This window comes from Neocloeon triangulifer, unplaced genomic scaffold (assembly GCF_031216515.1).
Source record: "Neocloeon triangulifer isolate White Clay Creek 2 clone unplaced genomic scaffold, ASM3121651v1 ptg000012l, whole genome shotgun sequence".
Classification (NCBI taxonomy): domain Eukaryota; kingdom Metazoa; phylum Arthropoda; class Insecta; order Ephemeroptera; family Baetidae; genus Neocloeon; species Neocloeon triangulifer.
The window spans coordinates 9,788,292-9,800,697 of NW_026775554.1; the positions used below are offsets into that span (position 1 = coordinate 9,788,292).

The 12,406-nt window shown below is 38.0% G+C and overlaps 3 protein-coding genes across 4 annotated transcripts; 2 read left to right on the forward strand and 1 right to left on the reverse strand.

Moving 5' to 3' along the window:
• The first annotated feature begins 679 nt into the window (after positions 1-679).
• LOC132196572 (protein Asterix) lies at positions 680-1,793 on the forward strand. Its single transcript, XM_059619323.1, has 3 exons — positions 680-849; positions 978-1,095; positions 1,322-1,793. The coding sequence occupies exons 1-3, from the start codon at positions 794-796 to the stop codon at positions 1,493-1,495; spliced, it is 348 nt and encodes a 115-aa protein (XP_059475306.1). The 5' UTR covers positions 680-793; the 3' UTR covers positions 1,496-1,793.
• On the reverse strand, positions 1,237-3,214 carry LOC132196571 (tetratricopeptide repeat protein 1). Its single transcript, XM_059619322.1, has 5 exons — positions 3,063-3,214; positions 2,736-2,998; positions 1,984-2,343; positions 1,872-1,926; positions 1,237-1,707 (listed from the first exon to the last, which is right to left on the reverse strand). Exons 2-5 carry the CDS (start codon positions 2,904-2,906, stop codon positions 1,595-1,597), a joined length of 699 nt encoding a protein of 232 aa, XP_059475305.1. The 5' UTR covers positions 2,907-2,998; positions 3,063-3,214; the 3' UTR covers positions 1,237-1,594.
• A 5,696-nt stretch (positions 3,215-8,910) lies between these two features.
• LOC132198120 (actin, muscle) lies at positions 8,911-11,680 on the forward strand. 2 transcript variants are annotated; one of them, XM_059621923.1, is made up of 4 exons: positions 8,911-9,067; positions 9,906-10,054; positions 10,354-10,840; positions 10,932-11,680. In XM_059621923.1, exons 2-4 carry the CDS (start codon positions 9,929-9,931, stop codon positions 11,447-11,449), a joined length of 1,131 nt encoding a protein of 376 aa, XP_059477906.1. In that variant the 5' UTR covers positions 8,911-9,067; positions 9,906-9,928; the 3' UTR covers positions 11,450-11,680. The 2 variants fall into 2 exon arrangements, with proteins under 2 accessions (XP_059477906.1, XP_059477907.1); XM_059621924.1 differs by lacking the exon at positions 8,911-9,067 and adding an exon at positions 9,595-9,734.
• Positions 11,681-12,406: the final 726 nt, after the last annotated feature.

Consider the following 12,406-nt stretch of genomic DNA (forward strand, 5'->3'; position numbering starts at 1 on the left):
CACATATTATTCTAGCTGCAGTAATTTGTTTTATGCTATTTTAATTATAGCACTTGCTTCTTTTAAAGTCAAATTAAAATGAAAAATAAATGGTTTTGAAAGAGGGAACCCGTTTTAGTTTTACATCAAAAAAGATAAAAAGATGAAATTTCATAAATTTACATCAAATTGTATAATTTATAAATAAAGTTATACATTCAATGGAATGATTTGTAATATTATTACAATTTATTTTCAAACATTTCAAAAGAATTAAAATTCATTCCAAAAAAATGAGTTTACTTTCCACCCTGTTTCTATGCAATACTTTTCTCTAGTCATAGATTATTCCCCATAGTACTCATAATAGTATGAAAGTTATTTGATTTATTCTTTGGGAATTAGCTCAATTTGTACAAGTCAAAGAAGTGTACAGGAAATTCCAAAGCTATGCAACCTGCACAACAAGATTGTAGGCCAAATTGCCTAAAACCCTCACAATCAGAATTTTGCTATGCTGCAAATTATTTTGAGGGATTAAAAATTAATGCTTAATAAATAATAAAATTAATTCTGGAAATTAATGAATAAAACATTAAAAAAGTATGTTTAAAGTAGGTAATTAATATAACAAGATAGAATGCCTCGGCGTTTAGTATAGTCGCTTTAACATAGAGGTCTCCACAGTGCACATTCCTTTTATAAGCAGCTGATTCCTGCACGTCACTCTGTTCAATCAATTTCTTTATTTAATTTGTTTTGAATTGATAAATCCGCATTTATTTGTATCCTTTTTGTAAATTCGAACTCGAAAATGCACGGATCTCCGACTTCCCAGGCTGACCCTCGCAGGCCCGACAAAATTGTGAGGTAAGAAGAGCGTAAAATTAATATTTTTTGCCGTATAGTTTGCAAAAATTTAGGGCTTCATTTTCTTTTGTTTATTAATAAAATCCCGTAAAATCCAATTGAATTTATAATTTATTTTGTCATTGCAGGTACAAGGCGCCAGCGCCACTAACCCAGGCCTCAGGTGCCGCCCCTGGGGAGGATCTCACCCCCGACTACATGAATATTCTCGGCATGATTTTCAGCATGTGCGGCTTAATGATGAGGGTTCGTTGTTTAAATTTTAGTTTTATGCCAATTCTTTAGCTTGATTTAATGTCAAATCCAATAGTTAAATAGAAATAATTTAAAAATATAATCTAAACTATTTTTCAATGTTTTTTTTCAATAAAACTATAAACATTTTTAAGTCAAACTTATATTTTATTGACTGCCAACAATATTCAAATTAAAACTAATTTCCCGTTTTTTTTTTTTTTTTAATATTTATCAGCTCAAGTGGTGCGCCTGGGTGGCCCTGTACTGCTCGTGCATTAGCTTCGCCAACTCGAAGGTTAACGACGACACGAAGCAGATCCTGTCAAGTTTCATGTTGTCCATCTCGTCTGTGGTCATGTCCTACTTGCAAAACCCCACCCCAATGGGTCTGCCGTGGGCGACGGCATAAAGAAGAAAAATCACAATCCACCTTAAGAAATAACTTTGGTGGACAAAAATTGTTTGTTTAAATGTAAGCATTGTTAAGTTGATAGTGTGGAAAGAAAAGTCACTGCTGGAACTGCACCGAGTATCCGCCAGCTTCGTTCGGGGTCATCTTGAAGTTGTCCGTGGAAAGATTGAACGGACGAAGAATCATGTTGCCCAAACTCTTTAATTTGTCTAAAAATTGAAATGCTAAAATTAATAAAGATTTTTCATTCCTGAAAAAGTAAAGATAAAAAATTTAATGAAGTGCGTAATTATTTATTATAAACTAGAATTGCAAGCTCGCTATAAAAGATTATAAGAAATTATAAATGAAATTGATTGTAAATTTGATTTACCCATCATCTCAGCTTTCATTTTTTCATTCCTCTCGTTAATTTCTCCTGGCAGTCTCTAGAGAGTTCATAATTTTTTATAATTAAATGTAAAACCAAATTTCTTCAGAGTTACCACAACCGCCGCTCTGGCCTCTCGGTGGTCTGGATCGATTTCCAGCACTTTCTTCCAGTCTTCAAAAGCTTCGTCAAGTTTCTCCTTGATTTCGTAGGCACCAGCCCGTCTTGCCAGCGCCCTCAGGTATTGAGGGTCAAGGTCTAGAGCCTTGTCACAGTCCTTGATGGCCTCGTCGACCAGGGCCAGCTTGATCAGGGCGGCTGCTCGGTTGGCGTGCAGGATGGCCAGGTCCTTGGCCATCGAGCGAGGGCACAGCTGAAGACCTCGGCCGTAGCCGTCGGCCGCATTTTGCCACAGACCCTCTTTGAACTGGCAGTTTGCTTCATCCTTTATTTTCAAGACTTCCTTCTGAACATCCTAAAAATTTCAAAGTACATTAAAATCTCATTTTTATATAAATTATAAAATATGAGTTAAAAAAAGCATTTACGGAGTCCTGATTTTTTTTATGAGCAGACTCAAACCTTCGTATCAGCTTCTTAACGTAGGATATACAAGTTTAAATTGATTGCTGAGTAAAACAAAGAATCTTCTGGATAAAATTTTGTGCAATACATACAAAATTTTCTTGTGAAGCTAAGTTTGCGTCATTTAATCCGCAAGCGACCAAATTAATTGAATTCGCGTGAACCTTGGCATCAATTTATCGAGACCGCGTCAATTAAGAAAAAATCGGGGTCGTCGCACGCGAGGTCAAAACACGGTGTGTGTGCGCCCTTTGTCCCTTACGTCAATAACATGTGAATCACCTCTCTCTGTTGTTGGCTCCACTCGGAGTCATCCTGTCCGGACGGTTCCTCTTCAGCAGGCTCGTCCTTCGCCGGACCGGCCGCGGCCTCCTCGGCCGAATCACTGTCGCCCCCCTCAACCTCTTCCTCCCTCGGATCCTCCTCTTTTGTGGTCTCGTCGGTGCTCATCATTTTTTTCGGTCCTTCAAAAATCCTCGCCAGCTCGCAATGTTTACTTCGTAAGAGGGGAGAATTGATGAGACTTAAACCACTGAAGGGTTTTCCTTGAAATCGGGCAAGCACGATTCATAATTTGGAAAGAAATTTCAAGCCTAAATTGCAAATTACCTTGAACAGCGGCGATAAAGAATGTTTTAAAAGCCAAAAGACGAGTTTTTAACTTTGAACCTTGTTCGGGTCTTGAACTCCATTGCAAACGCTCCTTTCGATCACGTGATCAGAGACGAGCGGGTCGAGCCAGTTGCATAACTACCAGGGGACTCGTTCCGAAAATGATAATAATAATTGTGTTGCTGCTGTATTTTTTCCAAGCAAAATTTACTTGATAAACAAATTATTATTTTTAATAATCTTCAACAAAACGTTTTGCAGCCTAAATACCTGCATGTTTCGTAACAATTATTTTCATACATAAAACTTTTGGCAAAAAAATTTAAGGAAAATAGAAACTTCCATAAATAATAATAATTCTACTCATTTAGAAATTTAATTCCATGTTTTCACCCATTTTGCCTGCCAAATGATTAATTTTATAATATCAATCATTCGGAGCAGTGCGGAGAAAATTTTCGGAGAAGGCTGTATTTATTTTTTGTTTGTAATAAAATTAGTTTACGTGAAGATGGAAAACGTAGAAGTTTTGATGTTAGGCGTTTTAGCAGACATCTGGTAGCTGTGAACCCCTTCTTCACTTTTTTTCATACCACCAAGAAGAAAAATAATAACTATAATGAATGTATTTTAATATTTTCTTCAATTTCCTAGATTTGGCGTTCTATTACATAATTAAGATAATTATATATTCTTCTCGGTCAATACGAAAAATTTAAATTGGGGAAAAAAGGGGAAGAAAGCAGATGTCTGCTAGAATTCCATTTAAAGTAAAATTAATTTATATAGTATTTCCCCCCCTTTTATTGGATGGAAATATGTTGGAGTTAATTAGCTAAGCTATTTTAAATAAAGAGGTTGCAAATAGAACATTATGAAGAATGACGTATTGTGGATTCAGAAATAGCAGAAGATGTAAATTAGAACAGTAGTATGTGTGTCATGTCGAGTGCCTCCGCTTCTGGATTCCATAGCGGTGAGGTGGTCGCCGAAATAAATAATTTTGAGCGAATGCCGAAATTTTGGCCTTCCATTCAAAACAGTGCCAGCAGCTTAGCTAGCGTGAGTCACTGGTGCGATGCTTTCCCGCTACTCTGGCTTGCAAAATTCAGCCCATCAACATCAGACGGGTCGCGTCATCGGTGCACGTCGCGGGTTGTGACGCGACACTCTTTAGCCGGTACACACACATCCCTCTCGTTTACTTTTCTTCGCCTCTCGTGCTGACAAAACATTTTGTTGCCGAACACGCTGCATGAGGCAGCCGGATCACGTCTGGCACATACACACACCAACTAATATGGGCTTGGCCAAACAGATGTTGCTGTCGGGCGGCAAAAAGTGAAGCAATGTGTGTTGAAAATTTTTGGATCAAGACATAACAATATTTGGGTATTACGCAATTCAACTGACAAAGCATTATGATAAAAAAAACTGACTTTCATTTGATTTTTAGGTAGCATTGATTGTTGTTAATAAAAATAAGTTTTTATAAAAACGATAAAACGTTTATCGATTTATGATAGATAATTATAGAATTTTAGCAAAATGATAGATGTAAATTTGCAGTTGATCTAATAAATATGATGATTTGCTATTTTAATATTGTGTGGGCATGAGAAAAATTTAAATTCAGCACTTTGAATGAAGAGCACTTTTTAGTATTATTAAATATAACAAATAAAAATAATAGACACATTGTTCGGAGAAATTAACAAACATGTAAATCGTTAACCAATATTGAATCCTATCAATTGCAAATCATGCTATTCATAACCATAGAACAAGAATAATATCATTCTATATTTTTTCCTAGGTAGCAATGTTTAAAAAACCGCTTCAATCAACTGGTACACTTTCAACAGCATATTTTAGCCGAATTATAAAAAACTTCCCCATTAAAATGTTGCGTCCTCAACCTTTGCTTTATATAAAAGAAATATACATAAACATTTTTGCATTGTTCCAACCTTTTTTAAACGATCTTTCCTTAAGAAGACAGCGAGGTTGATACGGCATTGTTCAAAGAAGATGAAGTATCTTGTGGGAAAAGGCCACTAATGAAACTTTGAACTACCTCTTATCAAAATAAATTAATATTGAAAAAAAAGGTAAGAAAAAATTTAAAGTGCATCAGTTCGCTGCAGTTTGGTTCAAAAATTCAAGTAATTAAATTTATTTACAACATCTGTCATCAATCCATATTTTATCTGAAGTGCACTTTCCATTCTTTAAAAAATTGACAAAATTAGATTGTTCAAAATACTTGTGGTTGAAATACTTATTCAAATTGCTACACAAATTGTTTGGAGTTGAAGAATTTATTTATAGTATTGCAGCTATAAATAAGAATAGTTCATGTAAATCCAACAAATACATAGAGTAATGAGTTTGTGAAAGCTAAAAATATAAAACGCAACTCGTATGTAGCATTTATACTTTTTGTTTTAAATTTTACTTATAAAATTTATTGATAGAATATTAACATCGACTTCCCAGTATTAACTCCTACAGATCCCAATAATCTATTTTTTTATGAAACAAATTAAAATTTTTGTTAAAAATTTTTTATCACGCACTTTACGCTGGCTATTACACTAAACAATATTTAAATTTTTTTTAAGAACAAAATAAAAATATCAAATTCCTTCTTTAACGCGTCAGCTCCACTAAAAAGAACGCGATAAAAGTAATAGAGCTCAATTATTAATTGCAAGTGTCGGAGAGCAATAAATAAAATTAATTGAAAGGTCTGCTAATGAAATTAATAGATGGCAATTAAGACTTGTGGGAAAATTAAAAATTGTGAACAAAATTTTTAATAGGCGCTCAAGACAATTATTTAATTGATCTGCCGGTTGCGAGCGTGGTGCGGCCAAAAAAGGCGTTGCATCTGGCGGCGGCCGCGGTGCCAGCAAGGGAGCGAGCGGCGCACAGTGAGCGAACGGAGCGTCAACGCGCGCGCCTCTGCCTCCACTGACCCCCTGCATCACGCCGCTATTTCTCGCCCTATCTAGCCCGAAATAACGACGTGGGAACCTCGAGGAGCGCGAGCCATAAATGGTGCGCCCGCAGCCCAAATCCAAATTTTCAGATCGCCTCCGACTGCACAACACACTTTGTGTTCGCTTCAATCAATTTCTCGTTTTAATTTGGAAAAATTTCAAATTTTTCAAAGGGAATAACTTCAAATTTTCAATTATAAACAACTGCAAGCTTTATTTACCAATTTTTATTTAAGATTGAAAAATTAACTTCAACAACTATTTTTTCTCTTACGATTTTGATTGTAAAAAAAAAACCAAATAAAGCAATACCTCTGAATTAAATTTCAAAAAAATAAAGCAATTATTAGTGAGTAAATGATTAAAATTTATTTACAAGTTTATTTTAATTTTTGTTATAAATTTTATCATCAAAAAACATAAAAATCTCCTGTTTTACGTCCGAAAATTTTGCAATCTTAATGGGCGCTCGCGTGAATTTTAAGTCCGTGTTGGGTCAAGTTCACGGAGACGCGAGTGTCTCTAAAAATAGCACCCGGTGGCTGACGCTGTGCAGAGCGGCCGTCTTCCCTTTAAGGATGCAGCCGGCAGCTGCAGCAGATAAAAAGAAGAAATGACAGAATATCAACAAAAACTTCTGGAAGCTTCCAAGGGTGCACGATTTTTCCAACGCAAGGAATGCCCCCAGGCCTCATAAAAGTTAAAGATGGTCGTGATGAAAATATAAGCGGTTCTCACTGTTTTTATATCTCTTTCTGTTTGGTTATTTATAGTTCTCCGATTCATTTTGAAAAATTTCCCGCCGTGTATTTTAATTTAATGCTGACCAAAAATAGGCTCGTAAAATAAATGTAATAATGAAGTAAAACAATAATTACAATTTCATTAGTGGAATATACTGCATTAATTTTTAATAGTTACTAATTGATTTTTTTAACAATGGTTGAAATAAATTTAAAAAGGAGAGGGAAAATACAAAATAAATATAGCCTCTGGTCTTGAAAGTGAGGGCGTAGCGGAGGGCGGCTTGTTTTCAAGAGAAGCCTTCAATAGGAAAAGCAGCGTGCGCGGCTAAAAATAATGCATACGAAAAAGGCGCCTTTAAAAGTGACAGACTGAAAGCATTTCAACCCGTTGAATATATATTTAGCCCTCGCAGCCTCTCTTTCTGCTGGACCCGCGCACTTCACTTTCCATAAAAAAACGCGTAATGATTTTGGCAAGGACAGTTAAAAAAAAGTAGCAAATCAAAATCGCTATCATATCACAAATCATTTTGCATATCACTCAACTCTTGAGAGTTCGGACTAAGCTTCAGTCATTCCAGAACTGCTTGAACTAAATAAGATAAGACAAAAGATCAATCAGTACGAAGCTATTTATTTGCTCATTGAATTTGCACCGCGAGGGAGCTTGAAAGTTGAAAGGCGGATTAAATAAACGATAGGGTTAATCGCGCGACAAACAAAAATTCCATGTTAAGCAATCAACACTATATCACGCTTTTAAAACGTGTTAGTACTTGACATTAAATTTGAGATGCGTCAACCCTGTCAAAATGGAGCATGGTTTAATGCGTGTTAATTAATCACACGAGTTGTGTTCACGTGCTGTGTTATTATCTTTTTGTTGAAAGTGCCGAGAAATTTCACTCAGCGCGTTCCTCAATTGAAAATGAATGATGGCGAACCAACAGGGAAAGTTGGATTGTTTTATCGTAAAACGTGCCATATAATTATCAGATGATGTAAAATCAGAGTTAAATTAATGATTCAATCAATAAGCTCTACTTAAATTAAATTTAGTTACATAATAAAATAAAATAAATTTATGAATGAATGAAGTATTTATTAAACACCATAGGTGTACAACAATAATATAATATTTGATATACTTTTTGTTTGAATTCTTATGAAAAGTCGCAGCTTCTCGCAAACTCATTTTCTTTACCAAGCAAGTTTTAATATCATATTCTGTGCATTGGTCTCCGCAAAATATACAAGTACAATTACTTTTCACATCAAAATGAAAATTATTATTAGTGCAAAAAAAAAATGTGAAATCCGTGACAAGCATATCTATAGTAAAAATTAAAATAAAATTTAGTATATTATGTATATAAATTACAGCACTAGCAGTATATATATAGTTATTTTGAGAATTAAAAATTATATATCATTTGAAGAATTCCTGACCTTTAATATTAAACTTGCTTAATTAAAATTTCGTTTTTCTTTCAATTTATTTTAAATTATAAAATTCAATTTTACAATTAAAATTTCGTTTTTTGAAATATAATTAAACCTCGGATAATTTGTTTCATCAATTGTTTCATTTTGATGCTTTTTATAGAACAAACTCAATTTTTATAAAATGTAGGATAATTCCAAATATTTGGTCAAAAATGCAACGACTCAAATTGATGTGATATGAAATTTACAACTTTTAAAATGTATTGCAGAGATTACGCCAATATTATAGTACTTTTTTATCCCTGCAAATTTTATTAATGTTTATCATTTTAATACATGAAATTGAATCAAGTTTAAAGTGGCATTGTCTATGAGTTTAAACTTCAGAGCTTGGGTGCCATCAAAGTTCTTAGAGTCTAAGCAAGACACTGTGAAAACATCCTGTTGGGCGCTATTGTTAGCGCACGCGGCGAGTGTCGGGCGCGTTTCTTCCATTTTTGGCTGAAGGGTCGGTCGGGGCTGCTCACTTATGCAACAATGCGTCGGCGGTGGTGCAGGCGGGCGCACCGGCAGCACGCGACTCGGGGCTGTTTGGGGCTAAAAATAGGCCAGTGCAGCAAGGGATGCATCCCTCAAAAGGAGTGCGCAGAGGGGAGCGCGGCGCTCGTCGGGGATGCCCTTGTTTGGCGGGCGGCTGGGTATTTTGGGGCGAGGAGGAGGAGCGGAGGATATAGATAGTGGTTCGCCACACGTCTGAGTCCACTCGATACTAGGGTACCGAGCACGCCGGAGCTTCCCAAGCAGGGTACGCCTGTGACTTTTGGATACACACACACTAGTGCTTTTTGAGTGAGAAAGCGAGCGAGAGCCTTCAAAAGTGATTTTCCTACAGTTCCGTGTTTTTCCGCATTTCTTTTTTCGGATTCGCGACATGTGCTTCAGAGTTGATTTCGCAGCTGGATTTGTGGATCTCCTTAAATTTTTTTCCTTCTTTTTTAATTAATTTCTTTCATTCAACTTGAATTATAGATTAAACTAAAAATTTTTAATCAACTTGAATTCTCTAAAATTATTTTTAAATATTTTATTCTTAATATCAAATAATTATATTTGGAATAAATTAAGATTTTAAAATTTAAACTTGTTAGTGTTTTGGCCCATTGTAAGTGCAAAGCAAATTTTTGTACGGATTCAGCTGCAAACTCAACTTGGGGGATGTTCCGAGTGCATAATTTATGGCAGGCTGGCGTGTCACTCACGCGACGAGTTTTCGCGCCACGGTGGCCTCGGAGGAATCGGGGCCGCGAGCGGTGCGGGTCTCATGACCATATTTGGTGATGAGCCACGGTCGGGGGGTAGGACAGGAATAGAACGCGAGGGGAGGCGCGGATGGCGGACGACCTCACTCAGTCTCAGCACCGCTAGGGCCGCCGCACTTTCGCTCCTGCTCTTCATCGTTTTCACTTTCCAAGGCTCGCTGCTTTCTTTTTCAACTTTTCCGCACTAGCAAAAACTTTAGACCGATTTCTAAAAACTTTTGAATACTCTTTTCAAAAGTTTTTCCTCGGGACACATTTATATTTTAGTTCATTTTTATTACATTTTTCCACGTGGTTAATATGTTTTGCTTTTCTATCCTGCAGGTTGAAAAGAACAAACCTCCACCATGTGTGACGACGATGTTGCTGCTTTGGTCGTTGACAACGGCTCCGGCATGTGCAAGGCCGGTTTCGCCGGAGATGACGCTCCCCGCGCCGTCTTCCCATCCATCGTGGGCCGCCCCCGCCACCAGGTACGGACTTTTCCAAATATTTTAATATTCAAATTTATAATATTTTTCATGTAAATATATCTTTATTTAATTTAATATAGAATTTTTTTCTATAAATTAAAAATTTAATCCAAAATCCTTTCAATGAAATTTTATCAATACGAAATTCGTATGCAAAAGCAAAAAATCTCCTTTTCATTACTATTATTTTTTTAAATTTTTTTCAGTTTCTCACCAAAATATTTTTAATTTTCCTATAAAAAGTTTTTATCGCTGACCGTCGAACTTTAAGACTAATGTGTAAATGTTCTCTTCCACAGGGTGTGATGGTCGGTATGGGTCAGAAGGACTCCTATGTCGGTGATGAGGCTCAGTCCAAGCGTGGTATCCTCACCCTGAAGTACCCCATTGAGCACGGTATCATCACCAACTGGGACGATATGGAGAAGATCTGGCATCACACCTTCTACAACGAGCTCCGCGTCGCCCCTGAGGAGCACCCCATCCTGCTCACTGAGGCTCCCCTCAACCCCAAGGCTAACCGCGAAAAGATGACCCAGATCATGTTTGAGACCTTCAACACCCCCGCCATGTACGTCGCCATCCAGGCTGTGCTCTCCCTGTACGCCTCTGGCCGTACCACCGGTATTGTGCTCGACTCTGGCGATGGTGTCTCCCACACCGTCCCCATCTATGAAGGTTATGCCCTTCCTCACGCCATCCTCCGTCTCGACCTTGCCGGCCGTGACCTGACTGACTACCTGATGAAGATCCTCACCGAGCGTGGCTACTCTTTCACCACCACCGGTAAGCATCCCCCGTAACTTCAACCTGACCAAGTTCGGTTGAATTTGTTGTTAAAATTTGTACTGACCAAATTTTTTTCTCTGCCCCACAGCTGAGCGTGAAATCGTTCGCGACATCAAGGAGAAGCTGTGCTACGTCGCCCTGGACTTCGAGCAGGAAATGGCCACCGCCGCCGCCTCCACCTCTCTGGAGAAGTCCTACGAGTTGCCCGACGGACAGGTCATCACCATTGGCAACGAGCGTTTCCGTTGCCCCGAGGCTCTGTTCCAGCCCTCTTTCTTGGGCATGGAGTCTTGCGGCATCCACGAGACCGTGTACAACTCCATCATGAAGTGCGACGTCGACATCCGCAAGGACCTGTACGCCAACACCGTCCTGTCCGGTGGCACCACCATGTACCCCGGTATTGCTGACAGAATGCAGAAGGAGATCACCGCCCTGGCTCCCAGCACCATCAAGATCAAGATCATCGCTCCCCCTGAGAGAAAGTACTCCGTCTGGATCGGTGGCTCCATCCTGGCTTCCCTGTCCACCTTCCAGCAGATGTGGATCTCCAAGCAGGAGTACGACGAGTCCGGCCCTGGAATCGTCCACCGCAAGTGCTTCTAAGCGCTTCACCATCAACAGCAGCAGCAACCGCCGCCGCCCGTATCTTTATTATTGTCCAACAACACCGGCCAAGCAGTCCGCCTGCCCCTGCTGGACTAATGTCGCCGTGCAGCATTATTATTATTATTTATTTATTTTTCATTTCGCCGCGCATACTCAAGCAGCCATTCTTGTTATCAAATGCTCATATTGAGAGAAATGTATCTGGACACAATAAAGGGCCTTGATTTATATTTGTTTTATAAATGAGCTATAATATCAGTATCATCTCATTCCGCACCTAATTCAGCACCCCGTCGACAACAACACAAACGTGGTGGCCTAATTTTTTAATTTTATTTTCGAAGCGAATTTCTTGCTCTCTCTCACCGCCTTTCTTTCTATGGTCGCTCTCGTTTTTCGAGTAAAATTATCTCACCGCACATTATTATGCAAAGGGAAGCGAGCCAAGTTTGAGTGAACCAAAATAGCGACACGCTGCTTCTTCGCGGCCAACGCGGCCTCCGTTACGAACGATCGCAGAGGAACATTAAATTTTCATCTATTCATCCTGCCAAGTGGCGATTCACAGTTTGTGCTCCTCGTGCTGTGGCTCTTTTGCCGCAAGTGTTTTTCACTTGTGTAACCGTGTGTAACACTTGCTGGTTTGACTAACTGCAAATAAAAGAGAATGACAAATAAAAAGTAACGAGAAACAACAACTTACAAAGGATGGTGTATTAATTTATTTTTATAAGAAATAATCCTGAACACTAAGTAAAAAATAACAAAAAAAATAATAATAAAGTTGCCAGATGATAATAGAACACTTTTCTTAATTTATTTATATCAATACTTTATCATAAAATATTGAATAAAACTATAAAGGGCATTTAATTTTTTTATTGTATCCATCTGCCTGGATGATTATGCAACCCGCAGAGCCAGTGACGAAAATTGAGCATGCACGCAGCGCGA